Genomic DNA, 20793 nt, shown 5'->3' with positions numbered 1-20793 from the left:
CCTATGACTGAAATTTTGTAATGTCGGTCACAGTTCTTTTTTCTTTTTTTCAATTCAGTGCATTAAAAAAAAAGAATGCATGCACGAAGACTGACACGCTGATGAATGAGTGATCATCGGTCTCTAAATTTGTAGCTTTCAAAACATAAGGCTGTGTTCAGTGAATATTAAACCAGTGCATCACGAACATTGCGGTGATGCGATTTCAGTGTAATAATTAGCTCTTATTACGTCGGCAAGTTGCTGAAACTTGCCATAATTGGAATATAGTATAGAGTTTTTTGTAGACAGACATATAATGGAATGGCATCGCCTTCTCTGAAGACAACTCTTGAATTAATACTAGACGATTACCGTGATTATGGCATCGCTGCGGGATTAAATGCAATGAATTACAAAACAAAGAAAAATAATTTGCTTAATTTTAATAAGTTTAGTTAACGAACGCCTATTTACTACTGATGCCTATTTACTGACTGATGGGAGCAGCGCGAATTAATTTGTAGCCATCATTTCTGCTTCGGACGCAGATTGACCGCCGCCCTTTGCATGCAGTAGTCACGCGCCAAGCGCGCGTGCCAGTCCATGAATCACGGTAGGCGCGGGCGGAGCTGCCGCCGAGTTTCGACGATTTCTCTCGACCACCGTGTGGAGTCGCGGCGGTAGTTGTCTCCGCTGCTGCTGCTGCTGGTGTGTGATGCTTGGTGCGCGTTTTGCTTTATGTGAGAACGACGACGCTCTCGACGGGGAGCGCAGCAGCAAGATGGCAGCGATGGCGACGTCGTCGAGAGATGCGTACTTCAAACATCGGTCGCGAACCCGCACCACGAACTGGGGCGATGTGGAGACGTACCAGCTAATCGAACTGTGGCAGTCGTTCCGCTACGACTTGCAGCAGACGAAAAAGCGCCGGCCTATCTTCGAGCAGATGAGCCGACTAATGCACGGGCTGGGCTTCAAGAGAGACGCTAACGAGATACAGGGGAGAATTACGAACCTCGCCTATTTGTACAGGTCAGTCACGCATGAGACGCCGTGTCGGACCTGCGATCGCGGCGTCGTTTTACGGACCGGCCGCGCATTCCTCGACCTGACCCGTCCCTCTTTCCCCTGAATGTCACCTGTCATACTCTTGGCTCGGTTTCAAAGAATCTCATCTTCGGTAAAGTTTCAGTTTTCTCGATTCAGTGTGCAGTTTTGACCTTGGTCCGGCGTTTGGACATAGTTGTAAAATGCAGCAACCACTGATATCGAGGTGAAATGAAACGCCGAAGGAACTTTCATTTGATCCGTGCCCTTGTTTTCTTTCTTGCGATTCGCACCAATTTGAGTCGTTCATTTTTGACACGTTCGATCTATGGCGGAATCAAATGGAACTTGCGCGCTTCGCAGCGCTGTCGACTGACTTTTTTGTAAGAACGTGCCGCTAGTTGTTGAAAATGTTTTGCGTCTCCGTCCGTCTACTGTCATTTGCATATCAAGGCAATTGCTCGTGTAGAAGCAGCACCGACGAGAAGTGTATCTCGTTTCGTGCTTAACGGACGTTAAATATAACGGACGTAATTGATACAATCATGACTCAATGTTCATGCGTCGTACTGTTTATAGACCGTTGCAGACGAACGGAAATATACTTTAAAGATATTGTTTTGTTAACCTAGTCGAAGTGCTTGCTTACACGTTAAGGCGCATTCCTTACCGAACCCGTACGACTTAAGCGACAGAAAAACTTTGATTTTTGTGCCAATAATTTAGGATGTTTGACAGTTTTGGTACTTGGGAACCATTTGCCGTGAAGGATTGCTGATATTTACTGCAGCGCCGTTCTGACCCGTTTTCTAACTCCTTGCCGTATTATCTGTGTGCCTCTGCTATTGCCACCGCTGCCAATCGTGGCATGAAACTTATATTTTAAGTGTATTCGTTCTATTCTATTCCTCTCACATAATTCAGAGCGTGCACGGACGGTAAATCGTGGCAGAGCACCGCTTGAGTCACTGATGAAGCGCGAAAGCTCATAAATGCTTCCAACAAAATCGTGGCATTACCCATCCTCGAGTACTTGCAGATGAGCTCATGATGAGCTTGGCTACTCCAAGTACGGCCCATGCGTAGGTTCCAACTCCCGCAACACCGACCGCCTCGATCGCCATCAACACCATCATCGTAATCAACTTTCGTGCGCCTTGCAGTCGCTAGTGTTACAGGAAACATGACAGAAAAAAAAAAAAACAAAAAAACATAACAATGCACAAAAGGTTGGCACGACTTTGCGGCATTTCAACCGCCTTTACAGTTTTTGGAAGAAAAACCCCTCAAGTTAAAGTTAGTAACTGTGGAAGCTTAATTTGCCCTACAGGTTACTTCACATTTTGTCGCTGTGTGTTTGAAAAACATTCACAGCATAATACTGCATGCCTTAGTGTTACAGTGATTCATAATGTCCCTGTAACGTTGTGGCTGCAATCCCTCGCTCCATTAAGAGCAGCACCAGCCAGCTCAGCTGTTCCTGTGACAGTGCGTCCCAGTTTTGGATTTAGATATGTTAGCATCAGTGGCGTAGCCAGGGGGGGGGGGTGGCACACCGGGCCCGTGCCCCCCACCCCCCGAAATTTTTTTCGCCATGGCATATAGAGCCCAAAATGACACTCGACCACATGTGCCTGCTGTTCCTCACTTCAGATCAAGGTGGTGCCCCCCCCCCGAAAAAATTTTCTGCCTACGCCCCTGGTTAGCTTTGAAAGTGTCAGTCTGTACACTACTTATTGTAAGAGTTGGGAAAAAAAGTTGCTGAAAGACCACATGAACATTTGAACACTAATTGTTCCAGCCCATCACGTAGCATCCTTGAGACTGGATTGAGACTCCATGAGCCACATCTCAATGAGCAGTGTATGAGATTCAGTTGACACTTGCAATGAAAGCTACTTCGTGTTTACAAAAGGGTGCAAAATGTTCTGCATGGTGTAGGTTAGATTAAGTATCTTGTGAGCTTCCTTTTGATTCCTCAAAAAGGTGTTGAGTATAGTAAAAGAAAAAAAAAAGCACTGACACTCAGCTTATTCATTTCAGTAATATGAAAAGACTTGTCTGCACAATGTGAATGTATCTAAACCAAACATATTCTTAGTGTGCTTTGCAGAATGTCTAGTTCTCTGACTCATCTTTTTCTCTTTTCCTGTAGTAAATTCTCTCTCATGCTCAACACAACCAAGCCCTTTGGATGTCATGTAATTCTTTCCATGCAGATAGATTAAACATTACCTTTATAGAAAAATCAATTTTCAATAAGCCTTCTAAGCAGCTTGATGACTTGCATGAAATAATGGAATGTACATAAAGAGTTGCATCATCACTCCGGCCCCGATGGTGTAGGCAGGTATTTCAGACATGATGTGCGTTTTAGCACAATTTATTCCGTCTTTTTGGCCATGGGACCGGCCTTCATTTGGGAAAGATACACTTTCCCAGACGAAAGCCAGTCCCATGGCCAAAATGTTGGAATAGAACAAATTGTGCTAAAACGTACGTCGTGTCCGAAATACCGGCCTATATATGTATATAGCTAGCCATCCCTCACCCACCCACCCCTCTTTTCTCCTATATGTGTTCACACCTTTTTAGTATTCAAGGGATCATAGTCACTTGGATCAGGCACATGAAAGCCTACAGACTGATTCTTGAATAATAAATACTTGCCTGTTATTTCATGTCAAGTCACTTTCTTTTTTTTTTTTTTTTTGATAATGCCTAAAAATGTTGAAATTTTATCTGAATGATCTCAAGTGTTTACCTGTTGTATGCACCTTATTGAAGAATTTAACATGTGCAACTTTTGTCATATCACAATATAAGCCTACTGTACTCTTCTGGTGAAAAAGCATGAACACAAACTTTGACATTGTTTGCTTGAAGCACCTTTCATTGTTAGGTGCTCTTTCTTTTTTTTTTTTTCTAAATTGCAGCCTGTAGGTTTTGAATGAATTCTGTGATTGTTTCGTGCATTTGGCCAGGTTAATGCACTGTTTTTTAATCTGCAGACCTGCTATACAGCATAAACTTTCTGCTTTGCAGGCGTGAAGGCAAACTTCGACTTGAAAACCCATTGCGATCTCCTTGGAAGTTCTGGGACAGTGTACACAAAGTGCTTCGTGGTGAACCACCACGTCGTACACCTATTCAGGCACGCCAGATTTTACCAAGTATATCACTTTTCAATCTCTTTTTGCAGTAGTTTCATGTGACCCGTTCTTTACTTACGTTCAGCTAACTACTTCAAGGGAAAGAAAAATCTTTGATGGCACCGGGCAAAGGAGGGCAGCTACATTTATTACTGAAACGCCATACTTTTATATGTGTGAGAATGAATTTTTTAGAGATGTAGGCCAGTGCTCCTGCGCCTGGGCAGAGCAAGCTTTGATATGTGTTAATCTGTTATGGGGAAACTTGAAGTTCCTTGGTTGTGACTCTAGTGCTCTTCTAGTTTTGATTCTGACTATCTTCAGTGTTGCCTTTGTTCAAACATGCGTCTTCAGCCATTTTAATTGTCCTGTATGAATTCTTCAGCAATGTTAAGCATCTAAAAACAAGAGAAAAAGAAGTATGCTGTCTAGGGCTGGTTTGTTCATGCAATAAAGTATGAGAGACAGAGCCAATGAAAGCCCAAGAATGCTTGCAGTCGACAATGTGTAACATATATTATCCACTTTTACACCTTTTATTATGGGTAGCCAGCAGGCTTACACGTATTCATATGTTTGATCTGAATAACTGTACAGTAATTGCAAACGGAAGCTGCTTGGTACATCCTGTTACAGTAGTAATAAAGCTTTTTTCATCGGGGCTTCACCCACTGCCCCAACTTTCCTGTGGCTCTCTGCACCTTGAAGAAAAGCTTTGCTGCGATTACCAGATATATCAGGTTTTGGTGTAGCATACAGAAAACCATAATTTAATGAAGTCATTGTGACAAGAAATAAACCTTGGTATAAGTGGCATTGTTTCAAATGCAAAGAGGGCCTACCAAGGTCATTATGACACAAAGTGGAGGCCAACAGCACTGGAACTTGCGAAAATAATGTATATTGAGACATAGCCACAGTTTATGATGGAAGTGAGGCAGGAGTGAAGTTGTGCCGATGCCTGTGAGCAGTCTTCTCATCTGTCGGCTATCATTGTGTGATATGCTATTCTAAAGCACTGTTGTCATGTGGCAAAGTGGCCTTTGCAGTGCTTTTTGCCTGTACACATTAGCATGAAGAGGGTCACTATCTGTGCTTCACTGAACAGTTTTTTACTTCCCGCATTAAACTTTGCCTACTAGTTGAAGCTGATACCGCTCCCCTTGTAATAAATCATAGTCTAACACTCCTGTCAAGCACGTGGGCAAAATTAGTGTCACTTGGAGCAACCTTCACACCGTGTTAGTGTGAAGGGTGTCAATGCCAGTGATCTTCACTGTATAGTGCACTTCATGGCAAATGCATTAGGTACTCACTTTACCTCATTTAGCTTCATATAGGTATGCAGACTCTGCAACAGTAGTTGCAAGAGTAGACAAAACAGCTGAGAAATGATGAGTATAGTATACTTACACAAGTATCATTTCAGCTGCCTTCATTTCAACCAACAGGAGATTACCTATGATTACGATACTCGCTAATGTAAAATGTGAGCACAGCTCCACTTGTTTTCGTTTGGCGATACATTGAGGCAAAGAATTCGAGAGAAACATGTATGTGTGTACAGTTACAGACTACTCTTATTTGAAGTTTTTAATATTTTTGACATTCAATTTAATTTCTGTCGTTTTCTCGTTTAAAATTTTATTTTTTATATTTATTACTCCCATTCTTTTCCATTTTTTCTTTATTTTCTGCTTTGCGGGCACGAACTTCAGTTACAGACAACTCTTTATATTTATTTTTTATTTTGCATTTATTTATTTATTTTTATTTGTTTATTTTTTATTTTCTGTTTCGATGATGAAGGTTCCACAGTAATCCAGCCGGCTGCGGCAAAAGAAGAAGCACGTCGTGTGGCTAGAGGCGCGTGAGCCAGGAGATCTTTGGCTGTACGCTCGGTTGTTTATTGTTTCTTTTTATTTATTTCTTAAATTATTATTTTCTGTTTCGACGGTGAAGTTTCCAGAGTAATCCAGTTGGCCTAGGCAAAAGAAGAAGTGTGTCGCGTGGCTTGGGACACCCTAACCAGGAGATCTTTCACAGCACTTGTTTGATTAGTTACAGCAAAGAACAAGGGACAACGCGCTGCCCAGCAACAGGCGCAAAAGAGCTGCGCTCTAAAAGAACAGTGTTGCACTTCCGGTGCTCAGTTTCAGTGGCCAACACTGTCATGTTTTGCTGACAAGGGTATAGAAGCTTAGGCATTCTGGTAACATTTGGCAAAATGAGCGCAGTGCAAACGACAAGAATATGGGTTGATGGGGACACCTGTACCCCAGTCTTTCATGGTCTAGTGTTTTGATGTGTTTAGTCATGCATGACAATGCTTGCCCGGGAGCATGATGGTACTGCTGTAAATGCCATTTAAGATGTATTTTTCATATTTGGAAAGGTAACATTAATAACCACTTCACACATGCTAATAACTACCTGGACTCCTTTTTTTTTTGTAGCACTTAACTGTAACTGCTATAAAATCTGATTAGGAACGTCGCTGGAGCCAACATTTTGACAAGACGATTTGTCTTCATCAGGGCAGCAATTGCTCTGACAGTTCCTGCACTGACGAAGACAAGTCCTCTTGTTGAAATGCTGGCTCTAGTGACATTCCCTGTCCAGCGATTTTACATCAATTCAGGCCTCCATTTTCTGCTTAACTTCAGTCTTGTATAAATTCTGTATGACACTTTGTTTTGTTGCACAGCACTGAGAAGCCAAAAAGGTGGTCACTGTAGTGAAAGGTACTTGCTCACACTGGCACTAAATTTCGCAGTATTACGAAGGTATAAAATTCATAGAATGTAGTCCGTATCATGACATGCTTCCAACAACTTTGTATATCAGATAGAGCTATCTTGGTTATATATTGAGGGTTTACTGAAGCTTCAATATTCTGAAATCTTGAGTACAAGTGAAATTCTTTTCAATTTTATCAGGAACATTCATGACATTTTGTGGGTCATAGCTGTTCAGATTACTTAACTGAAGTTTTGAAAAATTCGTGAACACGAGGTGTCACTGGAGCCAACGTTTCGACAAGCAGGCTTGTCCTCTTCAAAGCTTCTAGAAAGCAAGTCTGCTTGTCGAAACGTCAGCTCTAGCGACACCACGTGTTCCACAAATTTTTCATCTCCTCAAGCTGCTATCTTGCCCCTAAACTTCTGCATCTTTTTTCTGGATTTAAACTGAAGTTTTGTAACTCAAATTGAATGCCTATTATGCCTAGGTGTTGTCATGCCTGTAAAATTCTGGTGATTACAGATGATTTTCTAGTTCTCTCAGCTGTAACATTATTCATACAGTATCCCTTTGGGGAACTTCTATGTCTGCTTACTTGTGTGCGAAAGGAGAGAGATGTCTTACAGTTCAGCCTTTTCCTCTTGCTCTTTCATCTAGAGCCAGTTTCCCTGCCAAACACAGAGGCACGGATGATTCCACCTGACACCACACTCACTGTGGTCAATGTTCCTCTACCTGACGTTTCCGTTGTCAAAGTAGAAAAACCAAGTGTGCCTGAGAGCACTTCAGCTGGAGATGGCCGGAAGAGTCCTCCAGATGAATCGACTGCAGCCACTGAAGCCTGGACAGACCAGTCTGCAGCCTGTAAGAGAATGCTCAGTCTTGGCCATGATTATATTTGTTCCATCCTGTTTCCATTTTACAATCTGTATTGGGATAGCAACACACTCAACAAAATAATTTGTGTTGCAGGTATTTGTAATAGATGTATTGGCAATTTGGTGGCAATGTGGACATTTGCTCATAATGATGCGGGATTCATGCCGGAATGAGGAGATCACAGCATTCTCATTAGGAAGCACTTCCTGCACGTTCAGGACAGGTAAACTCTGCTGGATAGGCAAATGCAGTAATTGCATTGCAAGATTGGGAAGTCTGAAATCCTGTAAATAATCCTCACTGGGTTACTCTGCCTTTTATGTGGCAGGTTTCCTTTGCATATGTATAAGTTTAATTTCTTGTTGTGTCTGCATTGCAGAGGTGTGCCATAGCTATGGCTGCTTCTATGCCGAAAACATCCCAATTTTCTATACTACAGTCACGGAGCAAAAAACATTTAAGAGATACAACTCTGCTATTTCAGGCGACGAGATAATGTCATGCTCCCGGAGAGCCACATCATGCTAGCGGCATCTGGTGGCAGACAAGGAAATTGTCGCCATTGTGGTTGCCAAGGGAACCTGTTGCGTGTTGCTCCTGCTCCACCACAGTCGCACGGAGTGTGGACGCGGAGCGCGTTCGGCCGCGTTTGTTCCTTGCTCCATCACCATAGACTCTTTGCATAAGATAGATTTACCAGCGCAAAAAAGACAGGACATTTAGGAAGGACACACACACATAGCGCTGCACTCACAACTGATTTATTACTTCGAACGCAGGGCCTTTTTGTAGGCACGCGTCGAAGCAACAGAAAGATAACATCAAGAAAAGAAGCGATGGGAACCACGTGACACTGCTTGCCGAAATGCGGCAAGTACTATGTTGGGCACTCTCATGTGGCAAGTACTATGTTGGGCAAACGGGCAGGTGCCTCAATGTACGTCTCAGAGAGCACCAGCAGAACCTGTCAGCGGTCCCCTACAGTCATTTAGCGATGCACTGCCGAGACTGCGGCTGCTCCCCGCATTTCGAGGATTGCACTGTCTTAGCCAGGCATAGCGAGCAAATTGTTAGAGATTTTAGAGGCAGCCGAAATCCAGAGGCTGGGTAACAAATGTGTCAGCAGGCCTTCCATTTCCCTCTCAAATAAGGAAGTAAGCTACCTACGCCGCATGCCTTTTTAATAGTTTTTACCCTGTGCTTTAAACAATAGTTTTTACCCTGTGCTTTACACATTTCTAATAGTTCATTTTAGTTTTTAACGTTTTAAAAATTTTTTTATCTTTCTTGTGTGGCTGCCTTGGTTTCTCTGGCTTTAACGTGTTTTCCGGTTGGTTTTAAGATCAATTATACTATCACTTCTTTCATATCGGGGGCGTACTTTGTGGCGTACGAATTTTCGACTGCGCGGTTACCGTCGGTAGATTGTCTTTTCGGCAAGCAGTGTCACGTGGTTCCCATCGCTTCTTTTCTTGATGTTATCTTTCTGTTAGCTTCGACGCGTGCCTACAAAAAGGCCTTGCGTTCGAAGTAATAAATCAGTTGTGAGTGCAGCGCTATGTGTGTGTGTCCTTCCTAAATGTCCTGTCTTTTTTGCGCTGGTAAATCTATCTTAATCATGAACCAACTCGCCCAAGCAGCCGTTTTAGCAAAGTTTATTCCTTGCATAAACTCGTAGAAACTGACGCAAAAAAAAAACCAAATAAATAAAAAGAAAAAAAAATACGCGTCAGCTGATGGGAATGTCACCGTTGTCTGCTCATGAATGCTGTGAAAAAGCATGCGCGGGCATGTTCACCTAAAGCCGGCTCTCGCACAACCGGTCAATTTTTTTTTGCGTTTTTGTTTTCCTGCATCGTGGTTGCGGCTCCGCACCGCAAGGCGCCGCCAAATGAAGTGCCTTCGTTGGCGCATGCTATTTTTGTGATGTTATCTGGACGCCCGCTCTAACGGGAGTTTAACCTCCTCAATATTTCTTGCTCTATGATTAAAGTGAAACCGCACAGAATGACTGCATATTGTGACAGAGGGAAGTAGTGATGATGAAGATGGTAAGTGTACAGGATGTGCAAGATATATGAGGACCATAGATGTTAACACTCTATATTTGCCTAAGGTAGTTAAAGCTTGTCCTCACTAACTCCTCTCTCACATATCTACTCACATATCTAGGACACTCATTCCAGGGTAAGAGATGAAGCTACATTCAGTCCTAGTGGGCTTAGATGTTGACCACAGCAATTTGGATCTTTTGCTTTCAGGATGACGCAAGAGATCGTGGCTGTTTCTCATCTGTGAGAAAGAGCAGTTAGCACTGCCTGTGGTCATACGTTATTCAGGTGGCCGAGTTGTTTTCAGAAAGTGCAAGTTATGAGTGAGAATGCTGAGAAATCATTTATCGCCATTGCCAAGCAGTTTCATGGGGTCGAGGCTCTAAAGAACAGAGACCGAGCTTTCTGTGTGTGAATGGTGAAGCTTTCTGTGCACATTTCATTTAAGTACCGCTCCTATGTAATGGATTTGCTTTCTCTTACAAAGCTTGTACAACACGTGTGGCTGGCTGTGAATTTCTGTAGTCACATCAATCTAAATATGCTGTCGTAGTTTGCACTATTCAAAACTGCTGTTGCTGCTATGTACGGGGGGCAAGATGAAAGATATGCTGAAAACCGCACAATGAAAAAGATCTCCAAAGGCTGCTGTGGCACGCTGGCCGACATCAGCAAATCCTTAGCGTTTAGCGCAAAGGCTTGTAAAGAAGGGGACAAGATGAAGAAGGGACACACACAGAGACGTTTAAGGGGCCATGACACAGTTGCCCAACAATTCGTGTTTTTTTGTGAAAAATAGAAGAGGGTCTATTGTACCTATACATACAAGAAAAATGCACTCTACAAGAATATTTAAGTACAAAATAAGCCCTAGAAGCCGCCGGCTATAAACTCAGCACACCGCCAGCAACTGTCATTTTGCCATAGTGTGTGTGACGTCATGTGCTGCGTGGAGAAGAGCTGTCGTCTTCTACCAAAGTTTCAGCCACTGCAAATAGTTCAATTTCATTGCCAACGTGGAGAAATATGAAATGGCTTGATTGCACGCGCAGCTTACCAGGGAGCAAAATTGTTTGCTGGGATGCAGACACTCCCACAGTTGTTATGTCACGGCTCACGAGTGTACCAGTATTGCCAGACTCGCAGGCCGCTCACATCTTTAGAAAAATATTCAATTATAAATTAGATGCTTGACCAAATGTGCTAAAATTTTGCCAGTTTGTTTGCGAACGCACAACAATTCATCCACATAACACAGATTATCATCGAAAATTGGGTGTCATGGCGCCCCTAACTTTCAACAATTCTTCGTCTTGTCCCTGTCTTCATAGGTGTCTTCGCTAAACGCTAAAGATATGACTTACCAACAAGGCCAGAGTCAACCCTTGCTAACATCAGCAAGTGCCATCTGATGTAAACATACATCAGTTATTAAAGCCAAATTCAGTAACTCATTGAGATTAAAGATAGTTTTGTGTAATTCTTGCATTATAGTTCTTGTATTGTGCATTTATAAAGTTCAGAATGCATGCTGAGTAATACGTCTTGTTGAATCTGGATGAGCACTCGCCGTGAGCCAAAAAAAAAAGTAGGGCTGCTGATCTTTCAGTGCGTGGGATGTTGAATTCCTGCTAGTGCAACCATTCTACTAAGCTTGTAGGTGGTGCCTGTGTAGCAACTGTCATGTCAGCCTTTTCATTGTGAAATGGTGCTGATGGACTGTATAATGTTTCTCCCCTTATTTTCTTCTCACTCTGCTTACATTTCTTGCAGCCATAGTGAATGGAGAGCATTCAGAAGAGGATGAAGAAGGCAGCGACAGCTATCCGCATGCATCCCTGCGCTTCCCATCCGAGTGTCCATGTGACATTCTGAAAACTGTGGCCGAGCAGCAGCGCCTTATGGCACTGCAGATTCTCAACGAGGAAGAGATTCGTCATGAGGAGAGAGTTCGCATTGTGCTTGAAATGGAGAACCGGCTGAAGCAGGAGCACAACAATTTCAAGCTAGCACTAATCGATAGACTCAACAAAGGCTTCACTCAGATCCTAATGGCACTGAAATCTTCCACTACGTCATAGGGGCCCTGGTGGTCACATCGTTGGAAGAGGTGCTGCCTTTTTTAGTGCAGCCAGGGAGGCTGGCCTACTGTAGTAGTGCTACCTTCCCAGAGCAACTGCCTGGAAGCAGTTGGGCGTTGCATTATTATGCAGTTTTACCATATTATGCAATTTATAAGCCTTTAAGCAACTAGTTCTATTCTAATACCATAGATACTCTAAGCCGGGAGCAGGCTTAACACAGTGCTACAGACACACTTGTTTTTGTCTGGATCAAAGTGTGGTGTGGTGTTAGCAAGCTTAGGCACTGCTGAAGACGCAAGACTTGTGTAGGCGTTCAAGAATCCAGGGCTGGCTTGGCAGGACCAAACAGGATTGCTTCATTTTCAAAACTGTGATAAAGAGTGTTGTTGGTTTCAAAGAACACTGCTGACAAGAACTCAACTTTCTGGCTCGTTTCAGAGCAACATGAGCTCAGGCATGACTGTTCACTCCAGGATTAGGGGTCTGGGCCATGGAATGTAGAGCAATCGAACAGAACCACCTCCCTAGGTGGGATGTAGAACTTTCTTGTTTGTATCTCCGAGCCTGCCCAGGTAACATTTGGTCATGCGTATTAACTGTATAGGTTAGGCTAGGTTTTACAAATAGGATGTGTAGGACATAGTACTGCTGTGCTTAGGGCCCGAAAATCTTTGGGATTCTACAGCAGCTTTCATTGCCAAACTTGGCATCTTTAATAGCCTTATTTCTTACAATGGACTTTGTGTTGACAAGAGTCAATACGGTAATGACATTTGTGGTCATGGTGAATGTGCCCTGTCTTAAGTCTGTGCTTTGTGCTGTGTGCAACACATGCATCAATTTTCCTGTTGTGTCTCATCGCAGAGTTCATTAGTAATCAAGGGGGGGAGTCACGTTTTTGTTGTATGTGCTTGTTATATGTACTTTTACTCTACAAAACTTTTTGTATGTTGGCAGCTGAAACTTCAAAGGTGTCATTATGCTAGTTTTGAGCTTCACAATTTGTCAAGTGTGGTGACAAGTCCTCACCATGTAGTACATAGTGCTTTTAAAATTTTTTGGGTTTGACTTTCTGTGCTTACTAGCATGGCATGCTGAAATGAGGTATTTGAGCCTCATTATAATTAATTTGCATCTATTGTGAGAATATGTTTGTTATATCTGACATTCATAAAAGCACATATCTTTTATGCCAGTATCGGCGAGAAAATTTTTAAACTTACTTCGCTATATCTAATATTTTGTTATACTCTATGTCATACTGAGGTTCAGCTGTGCGTTTTAGCAGTCTGTGGAGGTGCGAGTTCACACTTGAACTGCTGAACATTTTTGAGCTCTTTACACATGAAGTGTTATAGATGTGCGAGTTGTTTTATTAATTTTTGCACTTTGGTTCTTGATGGCTTGTAATATGTACCATTTAAAATGTCAGTCATCGCCCTGGTTCTTTTTATGTTGGTTTGTCTTGTGTACTTCTAACTCAAGCAAAGCCTCCCGTTTCATCTGCCCTGATGCCTTTTTGGTACTGGTTGTTGGTGTAGTTGATAATGCTTGTAAGCTTTTATCCCTGCAATTTATAACCTAAGATTTCGGGCCCTAGTCATGTATGGCTTTGTTAATGCATATGCTGCCTCTTGTGTTGCAGAAGCCTGGCAACAGCAGTGTATTTAGCATATCATATGTGCACGACATTTTGTAACATCCTTTGATATTTGTGTATGTTTATTTATATTAATCAGTCACCTTCTAATGGCAGGACTTGCAAAACCTGCTCAAATAATCTGAAGTTCAAATTATGGATGGCATTTGAAACTTTCGTTGAACAAGTGAGCTATTTATTTACTAGTAATGGTTTGATATGGTGGTCTCTACCTTGCTAGTGAGTGCTGTATGAGTAATGTTGCAAGACCAATATATTGTGTGTGCAGGTGAGAAACCCCTCTGCAAGATGAAGTGTTTTTGGTCTTTAATTTTGTTGAGACTTGGTCATTACCATTGATGCTTTCTGAAGGACCCACATGCAAATGATGCAGGCAAAATTTGCACTGCCTTCATTGGCCAGTAGCGTATACTATGGGTGTGCGAATACAGATTTTTAAAATTAAATTAATGCAAAAGAGTGGCTGCTTGGGCTAGTTGATGAAATGTTGCCTCAGTCTGAGAAAAACCTGTTTTAGTTAGCGAAAATTTGAAGGAAATGAGGGCAACATGACAAAGTGCACTGTCCTATTGCCTTCATTTCCTGCTAGGAAAGATTTTCCCTTGTCTGAAGGAATTACTGCAAATCAAAGAGATATGGTACTGAATTGTACATGACTTGACAGATTTCGGAGTAATTTTCAAATATGTAATCTTTTGTACTGGACTTTCGAACCAAGGTAACCAGGAGTAGTCTAGGAAGTGGGAATCCAGCTGGGCAGTGGTAGTTTGAAAAGCAAAATAATTCTGTGGCCTCTTCACTTGCACTTTTTTTTTATATAAGTCATCTATTTTCATGCAACAAACTTCAAGGTTTTCTAGAAGGATATTTAAAAATCAAATTGATCTGATGTTTACCTTCACTGTCTCTTTAGAATATCTCTCTAAATGTGATTACAATGTTAGCTTTCAGGATTGCTTTTTATAATCATAAGTTGCCTAGCTCACAATCATGTGCTTTTTAAGTATAGGTAAAATCTCATATCTGTTAGTATAGAGGTAAAGGGCATGGAAATGAATTGGTAAGAAATGGCAGGAAAGCTTCAAGTGACTTTTGATTTTTAATGAAGGTGTTATTACAAATGTCACTGATGAGTGTCATTTAATTATAACTGCACGAGTGCATCATCACTGTGCAGGAAACATCACTACAAACTATCCACACCAGAACAACTTGTCCTTGGGCTAGTTGGTGTCTAAGCTTAAAACATTCTTGGTGCAAGATTTGGAACGTGAAATAAGTACAGCTAAAAAGACTGTGAAGTACCAAGGTTTCTTCTGAGTACTCCGCTGTCTCTTCCCTGTCCTTTTTTCGTGTTTGAAACTTTTCACCGGGAACAACAATTGAGCAAGACTATCCACACACACGTACACATACATGCACATGACGTTTTGGTATAAATAATTTTAATAAAGACGCGTTTCTCACTATGCAAATGCTGCTTGCACAGCAGGCACTTATGTGCACTGGTAGAAACAGTTCTTGTGAATTAGTAGAGTCACCAAGTACATTAGCCACTGAAATTATTTTTTGTCTTAACTTTGAGTACCACTGTTATATAAAAAATGTCTATCATGGAATGCTCCTTCTTGAGAACTTTTTCTGTGCAATATTTTAAAGAGGCTACAAGTGCTTAGACACTCAAGTGATGTTTTCATTCAATGTGCATTCCATATGGCCATGGCTTGACCTGTCTCCATAGCTGCAATGCTGAGTGGTGATGTGTTGCCAACTTCTGTCTGATTTGAAATGAGTCTCTTCAAGTGTCGTTTTCTGGTATACTTTTTTTTTATTGTTAATGTAGTGATGGTGGCCTCAAAATGAAGTTTACATGCAGGACTCTGTCTCAGTTCAGATCTAATGGAAAAGGATGAGATCAGTGTTCCCAGTGTCTTTTAACTGTAGCATTAGAATGGCTTTCCTCACTCCTACCCTTACTTTGTGCAGCTTTACACAGAGCCCAGCTTTATGGGTGAAACGATTCGACTCCCTTTCTTATGTGCATGTAGAAATGCACATGCATAGAGAGCAGCTGTAGCAGATGAATGACATTCTCTAGCAGAATTGCACCATTGGCTTAATGAAACATGTACAGTTATTGCATTTGTTTTGTTTTCTATAGGGGTGTGCAAATATTCGAAATTTCGAATATTTTTCGAATAGTGTTTGCTATTCGATTCGATTCGTACTGGAATTTTACTATTCAAACTATTCGAACTTCCCAAAGATGCAGTCAACGTCCGGTTAAAAGTGACCCCTTCAGATTTTCAATATGCTTCGCCTCATTACACTCTCGTATTGCGGCAAAGCTGCCTTTCAAGCTCCATTACGGTCGAACTTAGCCAAGAGACAAAGTCCGATTGAAAGTGGTCCCTAGATTTTCAATATGCTTCACCTCATCACACCCTCGTATTGCGGCAAAGCCGCCTTTCAAGCTCCGTTGCGGTCGAACTTGGGCAAGAGACAGTCAACATCCGATTGGAAGTGGTCCCTAGATTTTCAAGATGCTTCACCTCCTCACACCCCCGTATTGCGGCAAAGCTGCCTTTCAAGCTCCGTTACGGTCGAACTTAGCCAAGAGACAGTCAACGTCCGTTTGGAAGTGGTCCCTAGATTTTCAATATGCTTCACCTCATCACATACCCGTATTGCGGCAAAGCTGCCTTTCAAACTCTGCTACGGTCGCAAATGTATTAACTCAAGAAAACGCTGGTTCCAATATGGAGATGACAGATGTGGCAGAGCTGGGGGCTCAATTAATGCTGTTTTGTACCTGAAATTTGGGCAGGAAGTCTGAAAAATCGGACGCCAAAGCTTTTTAGCATCCAAAATTTCAGATGTTCTCATATATCGACGTCTACGAGGCAGATTTGGAACTCCGGACTTGAAGGGAGCGCACCCTTGTCCGCCACATCAGTAGGGCTTCCACAGAAGTTGAAAGAGGAGGAGAGGCTGAAAAAATGGCATCTCTGCCTATCACATGTAAAGTGTTGTCGGCAACACTTTGGTTGCACCAAATACAATTCGGCCTCTACATTGCCTCATTCTTGATAAGAAAGACAACTATAAAATATGGCCTCACCAGCGCTTCATCAACCTAGCAAAAAGAAACACATTCATGTTGCTATCTCACAAGAACATACTTAGGGATTCTCTGCTACTTTTTCTGTAATTTCACTTCGAATTATTCGAAAAATGTTTGAGAAATATTCGAAAATTATTCGATTCAATTCGCACTCAATCTTTATTATTCGAATTCGCTTTGCACCCAAAATTTTGCTATTCGCACAGCTGTAGTTTTCTTCTATACAAAATACGCACACCTACTATTAAAAAAATAGCTTAGTAGAGTGGCATGCTGAAAGTATTTGTGAAGTCATAATATGCTTAGATTGGGCAGGGAAAGGTGAAAATTCAGGGAGCTGTGCAACTGCAACGCGGAACAACGGAGATGGATAAAACCTATAATAATTAACTATATATTTTATGCAGAGCACATTAATTCCATTCGTGATGATCGCAGTGGGCCTATCCTACCAGCTCTATGCCATTTGCACACACGTACCAAAATCATGTTAGAGTCTTGTTAACAAAAATTTATCAATTACCTTGTAAAATTTATCATAATGAATGTCTGTGTCATCAAATTGAAAACACTCGTGTTGAAAAACAGTTTTGTTTTATTCTTCTAGACCACTCTTATTTCAAGATATTCATTACCAAATTTGACACTGTAATTTAATTTCGCATATGAAGGCAGGAGTCTTGTCACAATGGTACCCTCAATGGATGTGGATGATTTTATGTAGCCAGTGCCGTAGCCAGGAGTTTTATTGGGGGGGAGTACCTCCTCGACACGGCAGGAAGGTCTGGAGAGCAAGGAGGGGATATGCTCCCAGTGGTTTGTCCTTGCTGATAGCAGCTGCTCTCTGCTGACAAAACAAGACCGACCTCCTCTTTTGCTCAAAATAAGCTGTGTCACATATGTATACTTGTGTTTGTGTGTTCAGACCGCTTCTGAGTGCAAATTCAGCTTGTTACGTGTCAAATTTCGCGATGAATGTGCTGGGACACACAACTGGTCTAGAAAAATTTAAAAAATGGAGTTGTCTTCAAATGCAATTGTTAACAATTTTCTAACATAATTTACACTGTAAGCACAAGTCTGAAGTTAAATCAACATTTTTATGTATTTGCTGACTCTACTTGCAGCTAGAATCTTGTATTGTATATATATGTTGAAATAGTTGAGCATCTGCCACTGTTATTTGAGGCACCGACCAGAAAAATTGACGCAAGTGTGCTCCCTGCATGGTTGGTGTTCAGCAGAAGGGAGTCAGTACAAAGGTGCTTGGGAAGGAGACCCAGCTGTTGGGAAATCGCCAGCATGGGACTGGGAGCAGTCCTTGCTCCCAACATCCTGGCCAAGATATTGTAGCCAAAGCCATCAGCTTTCTGCAACTGCTATTCTTTCTGTTCATGTAGTTGGCCAGGGCCAATATAAGCCCCACCATTGACACCAATCCATCTAGATCAATGTGTTATCACAGACAACAAAAGGTGACCATGAAGTTCATTTCAAATACTGAAGATGACATAAAAATCTAGGATGGTAGATGTGTTGTGTGCCATTTGTGCAGAACATGCCAATGTGCTCTACACAATATTAAACCTTGATTTCTGTGTTTAGGTCAAGGAAAGTGGCTTATTTTACACATGAGGAGATGATTACTTTTATGTACCTGGAGATGCTGTCTCCTGCACCTAACTGGAATATTTAAGCAAATAATAACTTTTTCACATTTGCAACATGCCACTCAGTAATAAGAAGTGACTTGAAAAATGACTATGTCTGCTGAGGATAATAGAGGTGTGTGTACTCACACTCATATAACATGCCCAAAATATTTGAATGGTGTTCAGAAAATCAAATCGTGCCTGTTCATTTTTAACAACAAATTGAATGCACTATTATTCAAGAAATGTTAGTATTCGCACACCCCTGGTCAACACACTTCTCTATGTCAATGTTTACACATTCTAGCTTCTTCTATGCCATTGTGGACGAGAATGCAATTGGGCCTTCCATGTTGGCACTGTTTCACAATGCTGTGAAACCGGACTTCCTAACGCACTTGGTGATGTTATTTGCTTGACAGTGCTTCCACACTCTTTTGAGCATGGTCATTGCTTTTAGCATAGCCAGTAGAACTTGTAATTCCCGCCAAGGATTCGTTCAGGTTTACACTGATATATGCCATGTTAAAGGGGTCATGAAGCACCCCTTGGGCTTGTTGAAAAAACACATCCTGCGGAAAGCTGACACGGCTATGAACTGCTCTGCCAAATATTACAGTCGTGCGCGCCGCGTAAAGGCCACAAGCGGAGCGCGAAGTTGCCATTTCCTCAGGCGCCCTCTTTTCAAACAGAGGCCAGTTCTCACTCTCTTCGGTGGGCGGGGCCTCTGCACGTTGACGTCGCGGATCTGCCAGTTTATGTCACAAGAGACATAGCATGCTTATTGGCCGATAACCGATGTAAATCGAGAGTGGCGTTCGGATCAGGTGCGCTTCTTGCCGCGGGGTGCCGCCACTTGCCGGCGCCGCACTCCTCAGTACACGGTAGCCGCACTCGCGCACGCGAATCACAACGGGAGAGCGATCGCGTTTCATGACGCGCGCTGACGTAACTTCGTTCCCCCGTGTCATCCCTCCCTGTATAGCTTCCAGTGCGCTCGTCGGCACGAGAAAAGAGAGAAAGCGCTGAGAGCGTGCGCCAAACTCCCGTAACTCCGCTCATTCTTGACAGATTCGAGAAATTTTTGCGGCAATCGATTCAGGAGGCAGTAAACTCCGATACTGAGGTCATTAGATCATTACTTGGAAAAGTGGTTCATGACCCCTTTAAGAGCTGAATGAGATTTTTCATTAATTGAAAAGCATGAGCACCTTTTGTGTTGCTGTGAAATATATGTTAAATTTAATTAACGCTACCAAATGAACAGAAATCTACACTTGGTGCACTAGCTTTGGTTATATTAAATGGCACTCCTTATTTTTATCCTTGAAAGCATTGAATGACATGGTCTTTTACAAGGCTGACAATGATATGCTTTGGCATTTATAGAGTGACTTTGAAGTATCTGTTCATGTGAAGACAACGGTGTTGGATGACAGACATACATATGCATAGATTTTTAGTTCCTGAGCCTGTGAGTGCTTTCATAGAGTTTTTAACATATGAACCATGCACCAGTGAAATATATATATGAACGTTTCCTGTATTGCCATAACAGGACTCTGAAAAATACATATCATACTTATTACAACATGGTGTGTGTACTTGGCCATCAGTTTCTTCATTCTGTTTGCATGAGGCTTTGTCTTCATGTCTAGGTAGCAACAGTGTTGCTACTTCAGGTTAGTCTCCAAATAGCAAAATTATGATAAATGCTTCAGTGCAGTTTAGAAATGTTCAACTAAAAACTTGCCAACTTGTCCAATTCTACACCCTGCTATATATGATTCTGTTACAATGATGAGGCATCCTTGAATTTTCAGGATATTGAGTAAACTCAATATGTATCCTGAGAATTTAAGGATGCCTCATCATAAGTTATTCTCTATGAGTCAGTCTTGCATTATCTAGTCCAAAACAGCAGCACATAATTGGCTAATCGCGTGCTGTTGTATAGAAATTCCAAGGAATGCCCTTGCATGGGCAAGCTTGCTGACCTTGCTTTCAGATTCGGGGCATTTTCTCGTCATTTGGAAAAATTTTATCTGAAACCGGGCAAAAGTGGCCTCCACTACTTTCTCTCATTGATTACCAAGTTCAGGTTCACGAGGCTTGGAATCAGTGGCGTATATCATGGGGGGGGGGGGGTCAGGGGGGTCCTGACCCCCTTTGTATTGAGCCTGGGGGGGACACCCCTTGCAAGGGTCCCCCCCCCTTGAGACTTACTTTCCAAACATTATATTTGAATTGCTTGAAGTTAAGCATAGCACAGTCTCGTTACTATCAACTCTGAAATCTCAAGCCCTTCCAATGAGTAAACGAAGTACAATAGTAAAAGCTTTTTTTTGGTTTCAAAAGGCACTGTATAAGAGGTCGTGCTTTCTGAAATGATACGGGTAACTTCTGACGTGCCGCAGATG

At 42.1% G+C, this 20793-nt stretch overlaps 1 protein-coding gene across 1 annotated transcript; it reads left to right on the top strand.

Annotated features, from left to right (window-relative positions):
- Positions 1 to 657: 657 nt before the first annotated feature.
- On the top strand, positions 658 to 19964 carry LOC119379315 (uncharacterized). The gene is made up of 4 exons (XM_037648592.2): positions 658 to 1014; positions 4075 to 4202; positions 7581 to 7787; positions 11627 to 19964. The coding sequence occupies exons 1-4, from the start codon at positions 698 to 700 to the stop codon at positions 11932 to 11934; spliced, it is 960 nt and encodes a 319-aa protein (XP_037504520.1). The 5' UTR covers positions 658 to 697; the 3' UTR covers positions 11935 to 19964.
- Positions 19965 to 20793: the final 829 nt, after the last annotated feature.

The sequence above is a fragment of the Rhipicephalus sanguineus genome, chromosome 1 (genome assembly GCF_013339695.2).
Source record: "Rhipicephalus sanguineus isolate Rsan-2018 chromosome 1, BIME_Rsan_1.4, whole genome shotgun sequence".
Classification (NCBI taxonomy): Eukaryota; Metazoa; Arthropoda; class Arachnida; order Ixodida; family Ixodidae; genus Rhipicephalus; species Rhipicephalus sanguineus.
Note: the sequence above shows the minus strand (reverse complement) of the source record. Positions and strands in the feature narration are given on the sequence as shown.

What these genes read in the sequence shown, in the direction of transcription:
- LOC119379315 (XM_037648592.2), top strand. Translation starts at nt 698, where the DNA reads ATGCTTGGTGCGCGTTTTGCTTTATGTGAGAACGACGACGCTCTCGAC. An exon ending in AACCTCGCCTATTTGTACAG is followed by an intron (nt 1,015 to 4,074) that starts GTCAGTCACGCA and finishes TCTGCTTTGCAG; the next exon opens with GCGTGAAGGCAAACTTCGAC. An exon ending in GACAGACCAGTCTGCAGCCT is followed by an intron (nt 7,788 to 11,626) that starts GTAAGAGAATGC and finishes CATTTCTTGCAG; the next exon opens with CCATAGTGAATGGAGAGCAT.